At 56.4% G+C, this 22,004-nt stretch overlaps 7 protein-coding genes across 7 annotated transcripts; 5 read left to right on the forward strand and 2 right to left on the reverse strand.

Annotated features, from left to right (window-relative positions):
* Positions 1-1,466: 1,466 nt before the first annotated feature.
* CHGG_02574 (uncharacterized protein) lies at positions 1,467-3,149 on the reverse strand (the record flags this gene model as incomplete). The annotated part of the gene is made up of 3 exons (XM_001229089.1): positions 1,467-2,722; positions 2,812-2,921; positions 2,983-3,149. 3 exons carry the CDS (start codon positions 3,147-3,149, stop codon positions 1,467-1,469), a joined length of 1,533 nt encoding a protein of 510 aa, XP_001229090.1.
* Positions 3,150-4,040: 891 nt separating this feature from the next.
* Positions 4,041-5,338, forward strand: CHGG_02575 (uncharacterized protein; the record flags this gene model as incomplete). The annotated part of the gene is made up of 3 exons (XM_001229090.1): positions 4,041-4,144; positions 4,205-4,311; positions 4,371-5,338. The coding sequence occupies 3 exons, from the start codon at positions 4,041-4,043 to the stop codon at positions 5,336-5,338; spliced, it is 1,179 nt and encodes a 392-aa protein (XP_001229091.1).
* An 892-nt stretch (positions 5,339-6,230) lies between these two features.
* Positions 6,231-6,859, forward strand: CHGG_02576 (uncharacterized protein; the record flags this gene model as incomplete). Its single annotated transcript, XM_001229091.1, has 2 exons — positions 6,231-6,271; positions 6,328-6,859. 2 exons carry the CDS (start codon positions 6,231-6,233, stop codon positions 6,857-6,859), a joined length of 573 nt encoding a protein of 190 aa, XP_001229092.1.
* An 870-nt stretch (positions 6,860-7,729) lies between these two features.
* On the forward strand, positions 7,730-14,717 carry CHGG_02577 (uncharacterized protein; the record flags this gene model as incomplete). The annotated part of the gene is made up of 4 exons (XM_001229092.1): positions 7,730-7,799; positions 7,971-13,332; positions 13,384-14,314; positions 14,364-14,717. The coding sequence occupies 4 exons, from the start codon at positions 7,730-7,732 to the stop codon at positions 14,715-14,717; spliced, it is 6,717 nt and encodes a 2,238-aa protein (XP_001229093.1).
* A 729-nt stretch (positions 14,718-15,446) lies between these two features.
* CHGG_02578 (uncharacterized protein) lies at positions 15,447-16,517 on the reverse strand (the record flags this gene model as incomplete). Its single annotated transcript, XM_001229093.1, has 2 exons — positions 15,447-16,342; positions 16,457-16,517. 2 exons carry the CDS (start codon positions 16,515-16,517, stop codon positions 15,447-15,449), a joined length of 957 nt encoding a protein of 318 aa, XP_001229094.1.
* Positions 16,518-17,676: 1,159 nt separating this feature from the next.
* Positions 17,677-19,031, forward strand: CHGG_02579 (uncharacterized protein; the record flags this gene model as incomplete). The annotated part of the gene is made up of 4 exons (XM_001229094.1): positions 17,677-17,796; positions 17,867-18,138; positions 18,263-18,586; positions 18,647-19,031. 4 exons carry the CDS (start codon positions 17,677-17,679, stop codon positions 19,029-19,031), a joined length of 1,101 nt encoding a protein of 366 aa, XP_001229095.1.
* A 517-nt stretch (positions 19,032-19,548) lies between these two features.
* Positions 19,549-21,831, forward strand: CHGG_02580 (uncharacterized protein; the record flags this gene model as incomplete). The annotated part of the gene is made up of 3 exons (XM_001229095.1): positions 19,549-19,855; positions 19,944-21,121; positions 21,208-21,831. 3 exons carry the CDS (start codon positions 19,549-19,551, stop codon positions 21,829-21,831), a joined length of 2,109 nt encoding a protein of 702 aa, XP_001229096.1.
* Positions 21,832-22,004: the final 173 nt, after the last annotated feature.

Raw genomic sequence — 22,004 nt, forward strand, 5'->3', positions numbered from 1 at the left:
CGTTATGAAAGGCGCTTGGTGGGCGCGCCCCTGAAGAAGAAGACGGACTGTCCCCGAGGATTGTGACCCCCACTTGTGTTACTTCCGCCGAGTCCCGGCCCCTCCCCTCCACTGGACCCACAGACTCCGGCCGCATGATCCGAAGCGCGTCTGGGTGGGTTACGCCGGGAGGGATCACGTTCGATGTCAAGGTCGGGAATCGTTGATAGATGTGTCGCAGGGGCGCGTCGTTTTACTTGGGCAAAGTGCGGTGCGTCAATTGCTTGCGACGAGCAGGTCCGATGCAGATGCAAAAGGAAGAGAGGCCGACAACAACAAGAGGAAAGCAGGATGGAGGCGGGAACAGAAATATATAAATAATATCTACTTCGTAGTCAAGCTGGCTCCGGCTCCGGCATAAGCGCAGTCCGCTCAGTTGCTGACATGGCGGATGAAACGTCAGTGAACGCCAAAAGAGCGGCCTGGACTGTCATGTTCAGTTGTCCAACGCCAACGGAGAGCAAGCCTGCCGATCCGCTCCGCTCCATCATTTTCCCTTCTAAGAGCGCTAGTAATCTATGTAATATTTTTAATATTAGGGTGTGGTGGTTGAGAAGAAGGAGCCGTCCTTCGCTTCCTCCCAGATGGTGCGGTGCGTGCGGAAAGTATCCTCAATGATTCGTCTGAACCCAAGGCAGGAATCAAGAATGAGCGAAACTGTGAATTGCGGTCCTTGGGAAAATGGCCTTGCTATATGCACTGTGTGGGCGTCGAACGCTGCTGGCTCACTGATAGAAAGCCCTCGGAAGCCGCGCCAGGGTTTATTTGCGGACACGAGGTAAATTATGACTAGCAACGACACAGCTAGTTTATCTCGACGATCGATGCGTATTGCCGCTGACATTCTTTTGCTCCGCTTGGAATATTCGCATACCTACAGTGCGTGTTCGAAGACAGATAAGGCAGGCTCGGGTGTGTGGGGCCCCCATTTTAGCTGCATCACAGCGGGAAATGACCCCGCCAATGTCCTCTCCCAGTCTCTTCTCTTTCTCTCTCACCTGCACCGTAACCACGACAAATCCAGATAAATCGGTCCTTCAATCACCAAACTTCTCTCTTTGTCCGCTTTCGAATGCATATATTCCCAAGATGAAGTCCCGATCCCGGTATACCACCGAGGACGGTTTCCCGCCATTGCAACGCAGGCCATCCATCATCACGACCGGGGTTTTTGAGAGCATTGGAATGGACTGAGGGAAACTGGCTATCAATAAGACGTTCCAACGAGAAGATCAGGAGACCTGAACAGTCTAAGGCCTTAGCAGAGATGATCCCACTTGGCCCCTTCTCAATTATTCTTCATCAAGACAGGCAATGCGATGAACAGACAATGCGGCGATGCATACAAGGACGAAACAAACTAATTACAACCACCCTTCCTAGTATTCCGACCCTCCCTAGATACACCTACAGCTATAACATGTTCATCAATAACGACCATGGGAGCGATCGGATCCCCTTTCTCCTCTAGAAGCTTCGCTGAACACGCCATACGCCAGACTGCCGAGGTCCTGACTGCCACCCCCAACAACACTGCTGACCAACGTTTGGCATATGGCAACGACCGGGTGTACCCGCCGCTTCTTCTTGCTACGGCGCTTTTCGGCCGCGAGCTTGCTCTCGATCTCAGCTAATTGCTTGACAAGGGCAACCTCACGTTCTGTGCCACGCACGCGCTCCTGATGGACGCCGCTTTCCAGCTGGTGCTCCAGCGTCAATCGCTGCCGCTCAATATTGTGGCGATGACGGGCTTCGCTCTCTCTGAGCTCACGGCGGATAGTGGCCATCTCGTTTTCGAGCCGGAGAAGATCAGATGAGGGGACGGCGGTAGCGGTGTCATCGAGGTCTCGGCTCTGTCGTGCCTGTTCCGCCTGGACCTCTGCTGCCAACGCCTGGTATTTAGCGTCCTTTTCGCGCGCCAGCTGCTGCAGCGAGACACGCAGTTGGTCGCGGTCCGTGTTGAGCTGAGCAGCTCGCCGCTCGGCATCCTCTTTCTCTTTGCGGAGGAGCTCAAACATCTGGGTGTCTTTCTCCTGGAGGGCCATCTCCATGCTAGCTTGGTATTCGACCAGATCAGCCTCGAAACGGCGTCGGGCCTCGAGCATCTCGGCTTGGACGAACTGGCCAGCAGCTGTCTCGTCGAGGGTTTTTCCTTCGTCCACCATTTGAACCTGGATGTCGAGTACGGCACCACGAGAGCCTTGGCCCTCGGCGCCATTCGTTGCGCCGTCGATGAGGCTGCCAACGATCGACTTGGCCGACTCGGGACTGCCGTCGTGCTTAATGATACGGCTGCCACGCTTGATCATGACACCCCAGAACTCGGGTTTCTGAAGATCCTCCGACCGCTGCTGGCCAATCTGTCGGCCCTCCTCGGTGGCGTCGAGGCCCTTCCACATGGTGGTGGCGAGCACCACGCTCGAGAGGCCGCGATCTCCGCACAGCTTCTGGAACATGTGCAGGTTCTTGAGCGCCGACCCTTGCATCCTCGGATCGGTGATGCGGTGGAGATAGACGATCCCCGCAAGCCGGACCTTCTTTGAGTAAATGGCCGCAAGGAAGAAGGCGATCTCCTTGAGGATCTCGGTATCAGAACGCGAGGTATCGTCGAATCCCGGAGTATCAATAAGGTAGACCGTCCGGTCACCGTATTGAAAACTGTAGATGCCAATATCGGCGGTACCTGCAAGAACAGGGTAAGTTTCTGTCCATCGTGATTTGAGAAGAATATCCCCTTTTCTGTGGCTGTGCGGGGGAGGGGAGGCATCATACAAGAATTCAAGGAGTGACCAATCTGGACCGACTGCTCCGCCAGCAGCGAGATGAAAGTACTCTTCCCAGAGCCGGTGACGCCCATGAGAGCAATCACAATGTCATCGTCACTGTGGTATGGGTGCTATCAGCATCACTGGCCCGCAGAGAAGGAGTAATCGTTCGATGTACTTCAAAGAGACAACATCTCTTGCCTCCGTATTTTCGTCCAGATCCATGTCTGAGCCCGTCGAGGCCACAGCAACGGGTGGTTCGAGTCTCGGGTGGCGCGCTTCATCATTTCCCTGCGCAGGTTGCGTTTCAGCAGCATCAACGTAGACGTCGTTATCCACGTCCATCTTGTCGGGAGGGTGTTGTGACGGACGAAAAAGACGAGATAATTCAAAGATTCATCATGGGGGGGTTGATGGTGGTGGTTGGCTTGAGTTTGACGAGTGGATCAGGGAGTGATAAGCCAGACTGCTCGGCAAGCTCTCGCAGCCCAAACCCCGAGGGTCCTGCTAATGCCTAAGCATGTACGCCCTGATCTAACGAGACCCAAGGCTGGGACAACTGCCCATACCAAGAGCCTTGCTTTCCATGCGGACGATGATTCGCTGATGAGGCTTGCCGCCCTGTTGTACAGCAAACGCCATGTGGAGACCTCTAGGCCTGTCGGTTGTCACCCTGAACCGTAACATCGTGGATCCATTGGAGCCAAGCTAGATTCGAGATTGCGTTTGTGATTTGCTCCCCACGCTCCCCCAGATCGAGGCCCCATCATGCTAGCCAAGTTCACGTTACTTGATAGAGCCAATCGAGATACCGAGGGAAGGGTTTCAGGCCCAAACAAGGCGAGGCTCGGTTGTTGGGCTTCGGTTCTGGTCATCAGATGTACAGCTCAGAATTGAAACCTAACAGGGTATCCACGCACACCAGCTGGCAGCGATAGGCCTCCTGGCAGCGGTAGGCCTCGTTGCAGGGCGGAAAATGACAAACAGGACGACATGAGCCCAAAGTTACATGCGTGGACCTTCGTTTGCTCAAGAGATGACGGAATCTTCCCCGGACCGCCTCCACCCGGTGGGTGATATATCTGAGAGCGTAGCCGCTCCCCTCTCTTTTTCATCGGCTTGTAATCTTCTCCGCGTCTTAGCACGGTGTGATCCAATAGTATCGTGCAGTTAGCGAACCGGGACGAAGCATCCTGTCGGCGTTCCAGCGATTATCGCTATTGAGTACCCCCCAAGATGACCGACATGACCGGATATGACGGACACCCGCCAACTCAACCTCAAAATGGGGTTACCAACAATACCTCTCACTCTGACACCGCCGAACTTCCTGCCCTAACGTCAGTGCTCACGTCCCACCTACCAGTGTAATCAAAGTATGTATTCTAACAGCTATCCAGGCCGAACGACGTTGTCATCGCGGTGATGGGGGTTACCGGGTCGGGCAAGACCACCTTCATCTCCCACTTTGCCCCAAGTGCACGGATCGGTCACGGGCTAGAATCATGTAAGCCGGAACCGATAACCGCCCTTCCAGGAGGGACGGGAAGAATTAACAAGCCACAGGCACCTCCACGGTCAACATCCACAAAGCCACCATTGGCCAAGGCACCGTCTACCTGATCGACACGCCCGGCTTCGACGACACGCACCGCTCCGACACGGACATCCTCCGCGAGGTCGCCAACTGGCTGAACTCAGCCTACCAGAGCCGCATCAAGCTCTCGGGCATCATCTACCTGCACCGCATCGCCGACAACCGCATGAGCGGCTCCGCAATGAAGAACCTTCGCATGTTCAAGCGGCTCTGCGGCGACGAGGCCCTCTCCTGCGTTGTCCTCGCCACCACCATGTGGAACGTGATCCCGTCCCCCGAAGACGGCGCCAAGCGCGAGCACGAGCTCATCACTAAGCCCGAGTTCTGGGCCGGCATGGTCGAGCGCGGCAGCAAGGTCCTCCGACAGGACAACGGTGCCGTCTCCGCCATGGAGATCATGCGCTACATCATGTCGCAGCGGCGGCGCATCGACCTCGACATCCAAAAGGAAATGGCCAGCGGCAAGACCCTCGACGAGACCTCGGCCGGCCGCGAGGTGCAGTCCAACATGGAGACGATGCGGCGCAAGCACGAGAAAGAGATGGCGGAGCTACGGCAAGAGATGGAAGAGGCACGGCGCGACCACGACGTGCGCGCGCAGCGCGAGATCGCCGCCGTCCGCGCCGAGCTCGAGGAGAAGCTTAAGAAAGACCGCGCCGACCGCGATAAGATGCGGGTAACCCTGGAGGAGCTGCGTCAGCAGCGTGCCGAAGAACTGGCCAACGAGCGCGCGGCTGCGCATGAGCGCGAGATGCAGCTGTCAAATCAGATGTATCAGGCGCAGTTGGATCGGGAGAAGGCGACTAACCAGGCGAATGAGTCGTTGATGGAGTTGAAGCTGCAGTTGGCGATAAAAGAGGCTGATAATAAGCGGTTGGAGAGGGAAGCGGCGGAGGCGAGGGAGAGGAATGAGGGCGGTGGGTGTGTGGTGATGTGATTTTATGGTGGCGACGCTACCAAGGAGAGTGTTGTCGTCTGGTACTCGGCCCTCATTGTTAAAGAGCTTTTGAATTCTATTGTATGTAATGATTGAATATTGACTCCTAGGCTATTCTGCCAATTGATACCTATTTTGAAGGATTCAATAATCGTCTGGCTACATATAAACCCAGAGCTTGCTTGGGAAGTGAGAAAAGAGTGTTGGACAGGTGGCGGAATGAAGGACCCGTGAAGTTGGCTGATGCGGCAGAATTATTTGTTCTGGCCATGAATCCGGACACTAAACCGGCATAACATACCGCCACCGGGTTCTGATACTGACTAGAACTGTCAGCTCAATCATGTCGTGTTATGTGTCAAGTTCGGCCCACAATAGGGGGAAGAGGAGTATCTACCCAGATTAGGTACCTAAGGAAGCTGTGATAAACAAATCAATCCGAATACCTCAGGTATCGAATTTTGCCTCATTTATTGTATAGTTAGAGGTTGAATTTTAAAGAGTCAACTGGGACCTAAATCATGAGTTTAACTGAACGCTTCAGTGTTTGGGTACGGGAAGTGGAAAAAGAAATGCGTAAAGGAAAAGAGGATTCTCTTAGAATACCTTTAATTTATATCGATTTCCTCTGTTTCAAACAATCTCTTCGTAACCACTCCGTAGATCTTGCTCGGCCTTGTAAGAGACAAGAGAGGTGACACGGTGATTACCTGACCCTAACCCTAGGTAGGTACGTATGCGACTATTTGGATTGACTTCGATCGTCTCTGGAGGGCTTTATCTTATCGGCGGGCTGTGGGGATTTTTTTCCATTGGAATTAATGGCCCTGTCTCAACCCAGCATCAAGTTCCCAGAAAAGAAGGCCTAGCCAAACAGGACTACTTGCCCACAATGCCGCATAAGCACACACGGCGAGACCAGGACGAGTCGACGTAAGGATCTGTTGCCTTACCCGGAGCCATGCTCTTCCGTACCTAATAACCTGCAGTTTCGACCTCCCTCCAACGCAGCTCGCGAAACCGCTCCCCCCAACAACCATCTCCAAGAAGAAGGCGGCCGAAAAGAAGACCGACGATGCCCAGAAGAAAAATGGCCAAAAAAGGAAACGGGGAGGAAAAGACGCCGACGATGCGCCCCGCGCGTTCAAGCGCCTAATGGCATTCGCCAGCGGCAAACCACAACGGTCCGGTCTCGACAACGGCGATGCCCCGGTAAAAGGCAAGGGAAAGAAGAAGAACAAGAACCAGTCGGAAGCCAAGCCCACAGACACAACAAAAACCACAGCAACGGCTGCAGCGACAACGGCCAAAGCACCAGCCTCCGACCCGACCCCGAAAGAGGACCTGAAAATCCGCCCCGGCGAGCGCATCTCCGAATTCAATCAGCGCGTCGACGCTGCCCTGCCCATTAGTGGTCTGGTGAACAAGACGGTGAAGAACGGCAAGGACCCGCTCGGGCTCAAGGTGAAGCGCACCAAGAAGGAACGCAAGATGCACAACATGTACGCTCGAGTGGCGTGAGATGGACCGCAAGGTGAAGGAGCGTCGCGAGGAGGAGCGTCGAGCTGGCCCGAAGAGAAGGAAATGGACAACGAGCCGGCGGGCGTGTCGTGGAAGCTGGATTGGGAGACGCAGGGGAAGAAGAAGGGCAAAGAAGGGGAAGAGGGGGGAGGTATATTGCGAGGAGGGCGGCCCCGAGAGGGATCCTTGGGAGGAAATCAAAAAGAAGAGGGGGGAGGCCAAGGTTGGGATTAATGAGGTCGCGCAGGCGCCGCCGGAGTTGAAGCTGCCCAAGAAGAATCTGCTTGTTCGTGGAGCGGCCGTGGCCGTGGAGAATATTCCCAAGGCGGCGGGCAGTTTGCGGCAGAGAGAAGAGTTGCAGGGGATTCGGGAAGAGGTGGTGGCTTCGTATAGGAAGATGATGAGCGAGAGGAGGCCTGCCGTGGGTACCTAAATAATATGCTTTTCGGTAGGTCGATACGAGTGAATATAGGGGTCACTGAATTGAAAATTGGAACCCACGAGCCACCCCGGAGAAGTCTTATTTGTGATCTATTGTTGGGTCTAAGTCGTAGAGAGGACGGGACGCTTTGCCAGCATTTACATTATTTTGCTGCGGTTTGCCCAGCGCAGGCCCGTGCCGTTCAAGAACATGAAAAGTGGCGTCCCAGGTTTCATTGTGCAGCGCACTCGGCGGCGGCGCGGTACGTACCTTTCAAGCATTTGACGCACCCCACCTCGCCTCTGCCCCTCCAAAAATCCTCCCGCATCATCGCGACTTTTCCTCAAAATCCGCGACAAGAACGACGAGCATCAGCGTTCAATCCCCGCATCGACTCGCAAATCGCTAAATTTTCGCTTATCGATAATGAGACACGGTATACCGCCATCATGAGCGGAATTGGTCTTGAGGTTCTCTTGGAGGACCTCATTCCTGAGATCGCATATTCTGGAGAGAAAGGTGAGTCGGACGCTCTTGACCGGGGCCCTCCAACACCATTAGATGCACACCGATATTGAGTTAGAGATGCTACCTTGGCAAATTTCTCCTGTACCAAGTTCAATCTTGCGCCAGAGGCCCTATTTTTGTAACGGTCTTCGAGGCGAAAAACCCGTGCTAATTCAACTGCAGGAGTTTCGATAACCGAGCTGTTGAAAATTGTACGGCAGTATCACCTTAGCCTCGAGGGAAAAGATGCGTCAACAGAAGGCGACGCAGCCGGGGGGTTGCAGGCGCCAGTCAGTGACGATGACTTTGAGAAATCACTTACGGATGCCGAAATGGCGTCGGCCCGTTGGGCCTGGGACTGGCTGCGTTCTCGACCACAAATTCTCATCAACGGAAACAAGCGGTGGAATCGGCTCGAGCTGAGCGAGGCCCTAGCTCTGCCAGATGCCGGCTCCATCGACCCAGCAATTGCCGCCGCCCCGAGCGAACCCCAAGGAACCCAACAAACCAAGGGGAAAAAGCCCAAAAAGATTCTCACCACCAGACCCAGAATTCACCCTGCCGAGGATCTTGTCTGGCAGACTCTCACTCGCCATGGCGTCGACTATAAGCGGGTGCCGGCTCTGGAATGGGCCTGCTTGCAGGGTGTGGCATCAGCTAGAGCTGAGGGTATCCTCCAAAGCGATCTCCGGCGACTTGTTGATCAAGACAAACGGTCCTTGCCGAAGCGAACAGATTCACTTGCTCGGAAGGGCTACATCGCTAAGCGGACAGTCGTTGTGCAGAAGATGAAGACGAGCAGATTGTGGTTGATTGACTTCGCCCCTCCCCTTGTCGAGGCAGAAACATGCGGCCTCGACTTGACCCCGGAAACGCTCAGCAAAAATCTTGAGCCCGTCCCCTGGCACCAGCGCTGGACTGGGAATAACATCGACATGGACGCGCTCGGCAGGACCGCCGTGGGTGTCGTCAAGGCTTTCAACGTTATCCGGTACGCGGATCTACGGCTCAAGATGGGTGTCTCGGGGAAAAGGTGGCAGATGAAGACGCTGGCCAAGAACTGCCAGCGCTTGGTTGATGTCGGTGTGATGAAATACACAGCCGCCTCTTTCCCCGGCACACGCAAGGTCTTCAAAGACTGCCTCAAATTCGTGCGAGAGCCTAATGCCGAAGAGTGGGACAAGTTTCTTGCGACTGGAAAGAAGACGTCTCTGTATTCGGACCCGACGAGGCATCGTGAGCCGAAACCAAATGCGCTTGCTCTCTACGGAAAATCGGGAGAGAACGGCCAGGGGAGCGGCGATGCCCGTTCCAAAGCAAAACGAATCTTCAACGGTTGGATCCCCGAGAAGCCTCTCGCTCAGACTGTCTTTGAAGTCATCCAGAGCGCCGGCTCAGGAGGCGCCTCCAACCCTCAGGTTAGCGTGGCCACAGTCGGCTACCAGCATCGTCGGTATCTTTCGAGCTATCTTACCAAGGTTGCCGAAACCCAGCAACCGCTGCATCTCAAAAAGTTCCAAGTCGTCAGCAAGCTTGTTCGCACCGGTAAAACTTCCGCCTACATGTTCTCTGCTCCCAATGCAATAGGCCAGATCGCTCTTCCTCAGATTGGCGAGGGGGAGGAACTGGTACAGAATCAAGGAGCTGATGAGAGCTCTTCCAACGCGACACCAACCAGCCGATACGGCTTTGGCCAGGTTCGGCCCAAGGCTTTCAATGCGAGCAAGGGCTTCTCCCTCGCGGACATGTCGCGGGCCGCCAGGAGATCGAAGCCTTCATCGAAGCGGAAACTTCTGCCTCGCATCAGACCTCAACATTTGGCTGCTGCTGAGGCTGCAGCCGCCGAAGCTGCCGCCGAAGCCGCCGCCGAAGCCGCTGCTGAGATTGTACCCGAAGTTGCTGCTGAGGTTGCCGCTGAAGCTACGACCGAGACTACCCCCGAAATTGTTCTTGAGGCTGCCACCGAAACTGTTCCCGACGTTGCCGCCGAAGCTGCTCCCGACGTTGCCACCAGAGAGAACGCCGCTACTGCTGACTCAGGCAGCCAGCCAGCCGAGGTTAATGGCCCTACAAAACGTCGCTTCAATGAAATAGAGACCGGTGCTGAGAGTATCGAGTATAGCGCGGTTGAGCCAACACATGACCATGAACAAGCCGCCTCGCCAACTCCCACGGCGGTCGACGAAACTGCCAGGTTGAGAACAAACGAAGAGCTGATATTGAACGTACAGTACAACGGCATCGTCGGGAAGCTACAGGTCCATCGTCAAGACCGCAAGCTCACTTTCTTGAGATCTGGACGAGGCATGAAAAAACCCGTCATCATTCCCGTCGACGAGGACCTCGCCGAACCAGTGATACAAGATATTCCAGAGTCTGATGAGAAAAGCCTGGTGATCAATACTGGGCAAAGAGACGGGGCACAGACCCAGGCATTTGTCTTCATCTTTAACAACGAAGGCCAAGACAACAACGCTGTTTGGATCCAGGAAGAAGTCATGAAATTGAGATCCCCCGATTACCAACCGCCAACTCCCGAGGAGATTGCAGCCGCCTTCGCGGAGATCGCGACTGCGGCTGCTTCATCTGGAGCCGCTCGCGGTAAAGGGCGTGGGGGTGGCCGAGGCAAAGGCAAGAAGGGACAAGCCCTAGCTGCTGGAGCAAAGCCATACGTCTGTGAACTATGTGGCGGCGCCTGGAAGAACGACTTGGGTCTCAAGTACCACCAGCAGAAGGCCCAAGTCCCTTGTAACCCGAGCTTCGACCCTACGATATTACTTGAGCGATCCCGGAAACGTCGCAAACCTTCTCCAGCCCCTCCGTCCGTTGTCGGTTCTGAAGTCTGTGATGAAGAGCGCCCGGAACGCACGCGCAAAGCAAAGTGTGGGAAGAAGAGCGAGAAGAGAGGCCCTCGAGTGCAGCACAGAGTCCGCGCTGCTATGCGCTCTACGCAGGACCCAGCCCACAAGTTCCGTGGCCTCAAACTCCCTACTGCCGAGGACGGGGAGGGGTCGGCAGACTGGGAGTCGGAGCGCCCCAAGCGGATACTTATGGGACCCTCCGGATTCGAAGGGCACGGTTCGATCGGGAAGAGCGTTCTCCCCACGGGCCCGTCACATGCCTCGATGCCTAGAACACTCCCTAGCGTTGAACCTCGCCCTCCTTCAATCGGCGATACCCCATGTCCTAAAGCCTCACTCGCCTTCAAGGATGTCGCCACTCAAATCAAGCCAGCGGCGGTTGGGGAGGATACTATCAATATGACTACTGCCGACGAGGCTTTAGAGCAGATACCTTCCCTGCCAACCGCCCCCGCTACCCCCTCGCGTTCCCGGGCCTCTGAGGATGTCCCGGAAATTAATGATGCGTACAACGGCAAGCGATCCCCTCAGAGTTTTCTTGGGGGCTTTACATTGCGACCGACGAATGAAACACCTCGTTCCAACCGATACGAAAATGCCTCGCCGTCGGGACAGTCCCCCGCGGCGAGTCAGGTAGAGGTAGCCCAGAGTGAATACCCAGACCTTCCATATCAACAGAATGGGCAGGCAATTGAAAGAAGTTTTAGGCCAGAGGCATTAGCACCACAGGCCGACCAAAACCGATATAAACCATTCACCCCCTCGTCAAATTATGGCCGCATGACCAGCGATGCGAAGAGGAGAACCGCTCAGGCCTTCGACATCATTCATTACCTCCTGGAGAACAACCTCGGCGTGTTCCCGGGCGACAAGGCTCTGTTCTACGCTCTGACCAACGTGTTCTTGAAGGAGTTCAGGAAACAGATGCCACCTACCTGGAAAAATTGCACCAGTGCGGTCAAGGCACTCGAGACTCGCAAGCTCGCCGCCCTGCATACCCACATGCTCAAAACCGAAAGGGGCAGGCTACAAACATGCACCTTGCTCATCAAAACCGGCGTGGACCCGAACGGAATCGTCGCAACCAAGATGAAGCAGAAGATGCGTGAGACCTACCCGGCTATCTTCATCCCGCCCGCCTTTTCTCCAACTCAGCAAGAGCTAGTCCTGTTGCAGGAACTCGATAGGAAATCTACCGACAGGGACAATGTCAAGCCGAATGCTAACGGCCAGAAGTTCCGAAGTAGGCGCAAGATCGAGGAGATTGAAGTTTTTGATGCTCCTTACTACATGGACACCGCTCCTGTCGTTGGACCCAAGAGAGATCCTCTCTGGATCCGAGATACCGAGCGGTTGGTTGACGATGGTTTCATTCCTCGAAAAGAAAAAAGGCCAGCCGACGACGACTTCTTGGGGCCTTCGCAGAAGAAGGCAAAGAATAGTTTCCAGGGTGAATACGACGACATACCAGTGGATCCTAGCATTATGGGAGACTCCATGTCACAGCCACAATACGAACAGCGAGACGGCCCTTCGGTGCTTGAAGCAATCAAGGCGTATAGTTTAATGCCGGCGAAACTGGGCCCGCGCGGCGGCCGGCGGCGGCTGTCGTACCCGTACAAGCCATTGGCTAAATTACCCCCCGAGCTTGGTAGAATCAGGAACCCTGGGTTGGGAAGTTTGCCTGGCGGGTTCTTTGGCGGCGATTCAGCTCTGACGACGATCCAATTCGCTTCGCCTGTAGTTTTGATTCTGGACCCCAATACCAGCCTGGAGGACGAAGCGGGAGAGGCTGGGGAAGACCAAGACCAGAGCCAGACTACGAGTCGGGAGAGCACCGAGGATCCGCTTGACGAGGCTAGCACCGAGGATGGTTCCGGGGAAGTAATTGAGGCGCCCAAGACGTTCCGATTCGCATGGCCCGCCGTTCTTGAGCCCGTGTCCAAGGGCGCCTGGCCTGACCAACCCCTTGGCTTCTTCGAGCACTACGAAGGCAGCTTTACTCTCAATGGCTGGATGCCTAGCCTCAAGTGGCTCCAGCGTCAGAACTTCCCAGCCAGCGCAGAGGAAGTGGCCGAGAAACAGAAGGCTGAGAGGATCAGACTGCGCGACTGGGTCGACCGGGATTACGCCAGATTCTGTTCGACTGTCAATCAGTGTGCAGCATGGGAACAATCAAAGTCTGGGACAGCGGTGATGCTAGGAAGTAGTCTGTACCCTGACTACAATTTTATCAACGTGTCCTCGCCCCTATCGAGGACGAACTCTCGGCCGATCACTTTAGGCTGGTCGGAAGACACCCAGTATGACCTCGAGACTCTCCCATACGAAGACCTCGAAGACGACGAGTATGACGATGTCATCTACGTCGATGATGCAGAGAGGGCCGCCAGGGAAGACGAGGCGTCGCCCAAGAAGCGTCGCCTGCAGAAGGCCAATGGGGCCCAGGTCAAACGGTTACCGGGCAGGCCGCCCAAGCTCAAGCTTGCGGCTATCAAGACGATACGCGAGCACACGGCATACCCGAGGACGGCGGATGAGTTCCTGCGGTACGATAAAGAGGACCTCGATTGGTCAAGCGAGAACGTCCGGCTGGCGGCGTTCATTGTGACAACTACTTTGCTTGGTGGAGTGGACCGGGTTGTGGATTGGGGGTTGATGCTGAGGCTTGTGCCCGATCTGACGTGAGTTCGCTACCAGTTATTTTGAGATGTGCCTTGGCTAACAATCAACAGTATTAGCCAGCTCCGCCACTACTGGTGTGCCTTGAAGAAGGACCGGTTGTCGACCATCGTCGGTTTGACGGAAAAGTTTCGGCGGGCCTTTCTCAGGGCGTACGAGAACAACGAAGTTCCGCCCATTGACTTCGACAACGTGCTGGCCTATGACTGGAAAGCCTTGATCAAGTGGACAACCAAGCTCGACATGGCTGAGTGGCGGATGCTGCCATCCACGCGTAAGGCGCTGGATAAAACCGTCACTGTGTCCAAGTTCAAACACGGCAATCGCCCCTGGAGGGAGGCCTTCTACCACCCACAGCGGTCCATCTTCAACAAGTTTCAGGACGCCACCTCTGAAGCACTGGCACTGTCCGTTGATAATAGCGGCGATCACAAGCTGGGCACCGACATGATCATTGCCATGTCCTGGACGCGGTCGCTCTGCGTGACGCCGGTCGATGCGTACACGGCCGATGCCGTCCTCCATAGGCGTAACATGCTGTTCCCGGCGCGGGTTAAAGCGGAGATTACTGAGTTGATGATTAAGGGCGTCGACCAGCTCCAGCGCCAGGGCGTCATCTCGAAGTCGTCATCGAAATGGTCCAACGGACGTCGGTGGCGCTTCAACACGCGGGTTCTTGACTCCCTTGAGAAATATGCGCAGCAGCAAAAGTTTGCCAGGGCAGTCGAATTCAAGAAGGAGCTCGACCAGGCCTTCCGCGCGGGCGAGACGAAGAAGCGCGTGACCTACATCACCAACGACGGCATGATCATGGCCCTCTTGAACCTGCAGGCGAACGGCCGTGTGCGTGTCGAAACAACAGGTCAGCGGAATGTGCCCATGGGCCACGAGCCGGGCAACTACGAAACCCGCAAATACACCAAGAAATACATGCACTTCCGCCTCGACGTGCTCCCGACCGACGCCTACCTCTACGACGAACCCGTCGCGCTCGCCAAGGAGGACAACCAGGAAGAGACAGAAAACCACGAAGATGAACAAAAAAGAAGAAGACACGACCCTGTCCGACCTGCGCGCGCGCATCCGGGCCAGCCGACCACCCACCAAGGGCCCCGGCGGCGCGGTGCCCGTGTGGTGCGACGTGTTCGGCCGCGTCGACGCGGAGCGCTGGCTCAAGTACCTTAGCGCGGTGCTGATCACGCTGGCGTCGCGCGGCTCGATGCGCGCCGAGGAGCTCGCGCGCACCCTGAAGCCGGTCATCATGGTGTTCGAGGCCGAGCTCATCATGGAGTGGGCTGGTCAGTTGGGGGTTGTTGAAATCGCAGCTGCGGGGCATGGCGCCGGCGGTGATGGAGTGGTGGTGGATTGCGGTCGAGGTGCAACGTGAGGGGCTGAGGGAGATGGAGGCGACGGAGGCAGTGGCGACCGCTAGCGGTGGTGGTAGGGGAGCAGGTATGGGCATGCCGGGTGGGAGTAGAAGTGGGAATGGGAGTGGGAACGGAAATGGACATGGGGGGTGGCAGAGGAAGGCTTTGCCCTCGGCGAGGCCGGCGAGGGGTGCTGAGAGTGGTGGGGAGATGCAGGCTTGAGGGGGAAAGTGTCAAGGGTGACGGGGTGCGAAGAGCGCATTGTATGATAAGATCATGCGAGGAAGTGGGTGTTGATTTGGAGTTTGGCCCTTGAGTGGTTGGCCTTTGGGGAACCCCGAGATGGTGACCAAAGAGAGGAAAAGTGCTTAGGTTAAAAGGTTGGAGTGCGATACCCTTTTCGATGTACATCGCATAACCAGGAGTTAGGGTAGCGGAAATCATGCGGAGGCCTTGTCATTTACAAATTCCATCGCTTATGAATGGTACGAGCGTCAGATAAAGTACCCGAGAAAGTCGAGGCCTTGAGCGTTGACCTGTGCTATTTGTGGTTCGGTAACCAACGCTACCTACCCTGCTGCCGAGGGTATGTTATAAGCCGCTGCCCTGGGCTGGCAGCCCAGTGGCATCCAAGCTAAAATACGGATAATGATTGTCTATCCAACGCCTGAACTCCGTCCCAATGCCCATGCCGGCCGTGAGTTCGGTGCATAGTTAGGAAATAGACTACATGGCCTCTTCCCATCAACTCACGCAAACATGACCTTGGCAATCACGGCACCCAGCAAGAGAGCGACGGCGACAATCAGCCGGTCCAGCCACACTGCGTCTTCGTCCGCCGCCCTTCGTTGGATCTGCTGCAACGGCGGACCAGCCGCCACGGGAAGCGGGCTCGGCGATGGTACCGTCCTTGTCGGCTGCGGCGCCGCGCTCCCTCCCCCTACCGCCCGCTGTTGCAGCTGCTGCGCACTCCCCGACGACGCCGACGCCGACAGCATAGGCGTAGTCTGCACAAACCCCTCCGCCAGCGCAGCACTCTCACTCTCCCCATCCCCACCCCCCTTCTCGTCTTCCCCCTTCCCCTTCCCCCCCTTCGCCTCCATCTCATCCCGCCACCCCATCTTCAACTCCTCCGGCACAACCACCTCCTCCGCCTTCCCCGCATCCCCCCCCAACTCCTTCACCCTCTCCTCACACTCCCCCAAAATCTCCCCATTACTCTTCCCGCCCCCACAAACCCCACACCGCCACGCGGTACTCTCCCCCGCCATCCTCCTCCTCACCCCCTCCGCAGCCTCCATCCCCCCCAACTGGCCCTTGACATCCGTCTCCATAAACGTCCGCAGCGCCACCAGCGCCGTGCGGATCCCCCACGCCGGCTGCCACGTCTCCTCGTGGTGGCCCGAGATGCTGAGGCAGATCTCCCGGTTGGTCTCGAAGCGCCCCGAGGGGGTCAGGAAGCGGAAGGAGGGCGGCCGCAGCGGGTAGCTCGGCGGCAGCACGATCCGCCCGTGGTAGATGCCCTGCTCGAAGGGGGAGCTAGGCGGCCCGCGAAGTGTGAAGTGCCATTCGAAGAGGTCCGTTTCGAGGGGTTCCGCGTGGTAGTCGGCGGAGGGGGTGGTGGTCAGTTCGTGGGCTTCGCGGACTGGGGGTTAGTGGGGTGGTTAGTTTGGTTTGGTTTTGGGGTGGGGTGATGAGGGAAGAGGAGGGGGATGGGGGGGGTTTTGCTGGTTGGGCTGGCTGGGCGGGTAAAACGTACGGATGCGGCGGATGGTGGGGGATTTGGAGTTGAATTTTGGTGTTGGGGTTGCGGTTGACATTGCGCGCGATGTGACGGATTGCGAAGAGAAGAAATGCGGATTTAAATTGGGAGGTGGTGTTTGCCGTGGAGTTGTTAATTTGCTGGGTATCTAGGTTGTGGTGGGTTGAAGTCAATGATATGATTGCGGAAAATAGTTAGAGTGTAAAGTTGTTGATCTGTCAAGTTCTCCGATGCGGCGCGTGGGCAATCGCGGCTGATGACGAAGGAGGGACAAAGCGGCCCAGCTCCAGCAAGGATGCGACACTGCCGAACCTGAAGGCGCCTGGAAACAAAGATTTCTGAAAGGCTAGGTACAAATGTAGTCAAGCAAGATATAACTCTGAAATCTGTAGTTAAATGATTTTGTACACTTAGCCAAAGATGCACATGCTCATGTCAAGCTAGCATTCATTCCACCAAGTACCTAATGCTCTATGACAGATAACCTTCCAGGCCTTATCAGTGATTGCGGGCCAGCCGGAGGTGGGGCTCGGGCTGCCCCGTGCTTGGCACCATCTCCCGGACCCACATCGGAACCATCAGAGTTCTTTACCCGGAGACCATGCCGTCTCCCTGCTTAGAAAAGTACCCAGCCCCGTACCGGCAGGCTTAACTTTGGGGCCTCGTCAAAGATAGATACTCAAGATTATTCCGTTAGCTTTATTCAGCCCACAAGGATTCAAACAACATAGATACTGAGCTCACAGCTTAACATGAATTGGTCATTAACTTAGTGACAATGGAAACGCAAGTCGTGGATGTTTCCCCTTTATATGCCCATGAATTTTACTGTAAATTCACCTCGTATCATCTAAGACACATGACATATTGAATACGGTGCCGTGTGCCCGGTTTGAGATGTCACGATGTGCTCTTTCCCTCTGCTTGGGTCATGTAAATAAGTTAGTTTGGTTGTTCTTTCCTGGCGACGGGATGTTGTGTGAACTGTGCTTAGTCGTGCTTAGTCGTCAAGCCCCGATGTGTTCTTTTGTGCTCACAAATATTCCCCAGAATCCTAAATCCTACCCGATTGAATTATTTCCTATATCTCCCTCCCTATTTGGTATCCTTCCTCATTCAAGCGGTCCCCCCAGCTGGGCAGTCTCCACGATCCCGACTGCTCGACTTGATATCCTCCGATACCTACCTTATTCAATAAACCGCGCCCTACGGACATCATGACCCTCATATGCAAACAGTGCGGCGTCGAGGTGGCTAGCAGGGCTGCTCTCGTGGGACACTGGAAGGAGCAGCGGGAGCAGGGTAAAGAGCATTACCATTGCACTCAGTGCATGATGGTATTCCACGCCTCGATGACTGCGGATCGCCACCAGAGGGAGGTAGGCTCGTCGAAATCATTCCCTTCAGAAACCGTTCCAAGCTGACATTTTCAAGTTCCACGCGGCCAAGCAGGACCTCGAATGCCCTGGTTGCAATGAGCGATTCCTGTCGGTCAGCTCTCTGATGGGGCATATAGAGAAAAGCCGCTGCACGAGAATTGGGAAGGATGACTATGTCACCCGCCGCGAAGAAAAACTCGCCTTTACGCGAGAGTTGCAACGTCGCGAATTCGAAAACCCTACTCGGCCGGTTGCAGGGGGTCCCGGGGTAGCTGGAGTTCCAGCTGTCCGGAAGGCACCGTACAATTTCACCCAGTATCTCTCGCTGGCCAAGGATGTAGATAGAAGAACCCCTTCCGATTCCGCAACCCCTTCCGGTCCCGCAACGCCTTCACCGAAGACAGAAAATACTGTGCGGCCGAAGGTTTTCGGATTTCCCACGAAGGAGGGCGGGGTTCCTCAACTGGGTCACCAGGTTATCCCGTTCTGTCCATCAGCGGGCCTGGGTGGTCAAAGGAGAAGAAACCGCCCCGCAAGCGGCAGAGGCTAGGAAGAAGAACCTCTTTCCCAAGATGCCCCCGGCTCAGGTCCGCCCAGGCTCAAGGGAGAACAAGATGCCCAGCAGCCCGTCGAGGCAGAGAAAGTGGAAAATGGTCGGAAACATGATCCTCGCAAATCCGGACTGGGATGCCCGCAAGTATTATGTGACATACCTTAACAAGTTCAAGTGTCCACATGACCGCTGCCCGTAAGCATCATATCAGATATTGGTGCAGACGAGAAGAAGAGAGCACTGACATTTTCACAGCAAGTCGTTTCCGAGGGTGGCAGGTCTTCGCGGCCACCTCTCGTCGTCGCACATCGGGCAGCACAAGGTGCAGTGCCCCCGATGCTTCAAATGGTTCAACAGCATGACGGCCATTACGGCGCACGCCGAGTCGCAGAGCGCGCGGTGCGACCTCCGCTGGACGAACGGCTACCGCGAGTTGATCGACCAAATGACGGCGGGTATCGTCGACACGGCGGGCAAGCACGAGGATGGGACGGTCAAATACACAGTCCCCGACACGGCTCGCCAGTACTTCGGTACTTCGCAGGGCAAGTGGGCTGCGGAACAACGCAACCAGCAGGACGGCTGGGGCTCCAACAAGGCGGAGGGTGGAAGTGACGAGCAAGCTCCGAAGCAAGACTAGTGGAATGGTAAGGCCGTGTGGGATGTAGAGCCAAGCGACATATGATCAGAAGAAAGGAGCCAAGGACCAAATTCGGGGGGAATAGGTCCCCATTTGTTTTGTTCAAGTAAACAGCGCTCAATTTTTCTGTTTTTATACACAGCACGAAGCAGCTGATGCTTTTTGCCCTCCAAGTTTTGATGTACAATGAACGATGAATAATTCAACACGCGGCGCGTGGACAGCCGGCCTGGGACTTGCATAATTACAGGGTCTTCCTGGTCCGAGCGTTCCGCGGAAGCAGCAATTCTTCCCGAAATGCAGCGCCATTGGTCTGGGGGAAGTTTGAGGTTTGTTGAGGCTGAGCTAACGGCGACCTAGAACCCCTGTACCGAGTTTGGGGTTCCATGGGCTCGGGATTTCTGCTGGACCTCCTTCTCTCTCCTTCACAAACCCACGACATGACACCCTGACGATAATAATGGATCGATAACGACAACGCGCACCGACCTCCCGGACCCGCCACACCCAGCGACTAATGGATGCGACGCCGTTAACACGGTTCGATCCCTCCGACCCCTCCGACGACCCCTCCTATTCTTATTCCTACGCGACCACCAGCAACACCAACGCCGACACCAACGCCGACACCAACATCACCGACAATAACATCAACACAAACACAAACACCATGGGCTCGGTTCGCCGCTGGGCCCGCAGGCTTGAGCGGTCATGCTGCACCTGCGCAAAGTACTTTCCCTTGGTTTTCGTCTACGGGTTGACTACCTGGGCCGCTTATGTTCTGATCATGCTCTGCTCCAATCCGTCCAAGGTGACTTGGCTTGGTAAGTTCTCTCAACTAACCCTACTCCGACCCCCTTAACTTTTTTTTTTCCCCAGCCTGCTAACCGACCTTCCTTTCCCCCAATCCAGGCACACCCACCGCCGTCGGTGGCATCACCCTCTACCTCCTCCTCAACTGGTGCTACACAACCGCTGTCTTCACCCCCCCAGGGAGCACCACCAACGACAATGGCTACAGCACGCTCCCGACCCACGCCGCCCCAACCGCCACCTCCTTCACTGTTAAGTCCAATGGTGAGATGCGCTTTTGCAAGAAGTGTCAGGCCCGCAAGCCCGACCGCGCCCACCACTGCTCCACTTGCCGCCGCTGCGTGCTGAAGATGGACCACCACTGTCCCTGGCTAGCCACCTGCGTCGGCTTGCGCAACCACAAATCGTTCCTGCTCTTCCTCATATACACGACACTCTACTGCTTCTACTGCTTCGTCGCGTCCGGCGCCTGGGTGTGGGAGGAGATCTTCGCTACCAACGCCTCTACCGTCGAGAGTCTGATGCCTGTCAACTACATCCTGCTGTCCATCATCTCCGGTATCATCGGGATAGTTATTGGCGCCTTCTCCGGATGGCACGTCTACCTGGCCTCCAAGGGGCAGACCACCATCGAGTGCCTCGAGAAGACGCGCTACCTCTCGCCCCTGCGCCAGAGCATGCACCGGACCTACATCAACCAGCACACCCCTGGACAGGGTGTCGCCCTACCCTCCTACGGCCAACAGCTCCTCGACATCCACCAAAACGCCCTACCGGGCATAACCCGCCCAGAAGAAGGAGAGGAACTGCGCCCGGAGCCCTCCCGCAGCCCGCGGCGGAACCACGTCCCTGACATTGAGTACGGCTCTCCGTCTCGGCGAACAGGGATGGAGCCCGACCTACAAGCTGGCACGCGGCGCTTCACGCCAGACGAGATGGAGCGCTACCGCGCGCGCAAACGCTACGAGGAGTACCTGGACGAGCAGGACTCGACGCGCCTGCCCAACGCCTTCGACCTGGGCCCCCGCCGCAACCTGCTACACCTGTTCGGCCACAACCCGTGGCTATGGCCCGTTCCCGTGAGTAACACCACGGGCGACGGCTGGAGCTGGGAGCCGAACCCGGCGTGGGTGGGTGCGCGGGAGCGCCTGGCGCGGGAGAGGGAGCAGCAGGCTGAGCGGGAGAGGGTCGCCGGGTGGGGTGCAGGGGACGACGGCGAGGATGATGACGATTATGACCATGGCAATAATAACCGGGAGGGCAATGGCTTGCTTGGCGTGCAAGGCGGCGCTGGGAGGCACTACCTCCACCCTCACCCTCCACAACAACAACAACCCAACGGGCGAAACTACAACCCGGCCAGGAACAGCCTCTCGCTGCTTTCCTCGCCCTCGGCGACGAGCACAATGGTCTGGCCGCAGAATCCTCCAGCAAAGCCGACCGCATCCTCGGCCGGGACTCGAATCTCTACGTCGACGGCGGCCAGGGCGAGTCAGTCTCGCTCTGGCGGCTGAGTCCCGCCACGGGGCGGACCATCGAGGACGAGCTGGACGAGATTGACCGCGCTGATGACGGTGATTATGATGATGATGGTAATGATGATAATAATGGCAACGATGATGGTGCGAGGAATGGGAGAGGTGCGGTGGGGCAGCAACCACAACAACAAAATCAACAAAATCAGCAACAGCGAAACCAAATACAACCACGACCTCAACCACCACAAACCCAACCCCAAAATCAACGACACCCTCGCGCCGAAGCGGAACGTCGCGCCCTGAACGTCGTGACCAACGCCCGTTGGGGGAGCCGGAGTCCCGGCCCCGGCCCCAGTCCCAGTGCGAGCACCCTGCTCAGGGGGGCGGCGTCGCCTGTGTCGCCGGCGATGCTGAGCAGTACGAGTGGGTCGGGTGGGGAGGAGGACGGGGATGAGGATGATGATGGAGTGGATTGGAATGATCTAATACTTGGGTTGTTTGTGCGCTGAATTGGGGGCATAGCCTGTCGTGCTGTTATGGGGTGGTGATCGTTTCATCCTGTCTACAGCGGTAACAAGTCAGCACTCCTACGGCCACTCCCTGGATGCGGGCATCGAGTGGCACCCGAGCAAGATCACGTCTCCCCTGGTACAAGACGAGGCAAGGAGAAGGGCTCCAAGGT

This window comes from Chaetomium globosum, genomic scaffold, assembly GCF_000143365.1.
Source record: "Chaetomium globosum CBS 148.51 scaffold_2 genomic scaffold, whole genome shotgun sequence".
Taxonomy (NCBI): Eukaryota; Fungi; Ascomycota; class Sordariomycetes; order Sordariales; family Chaetomiaceae; genus Chaetomium; species Chaetomium globosum.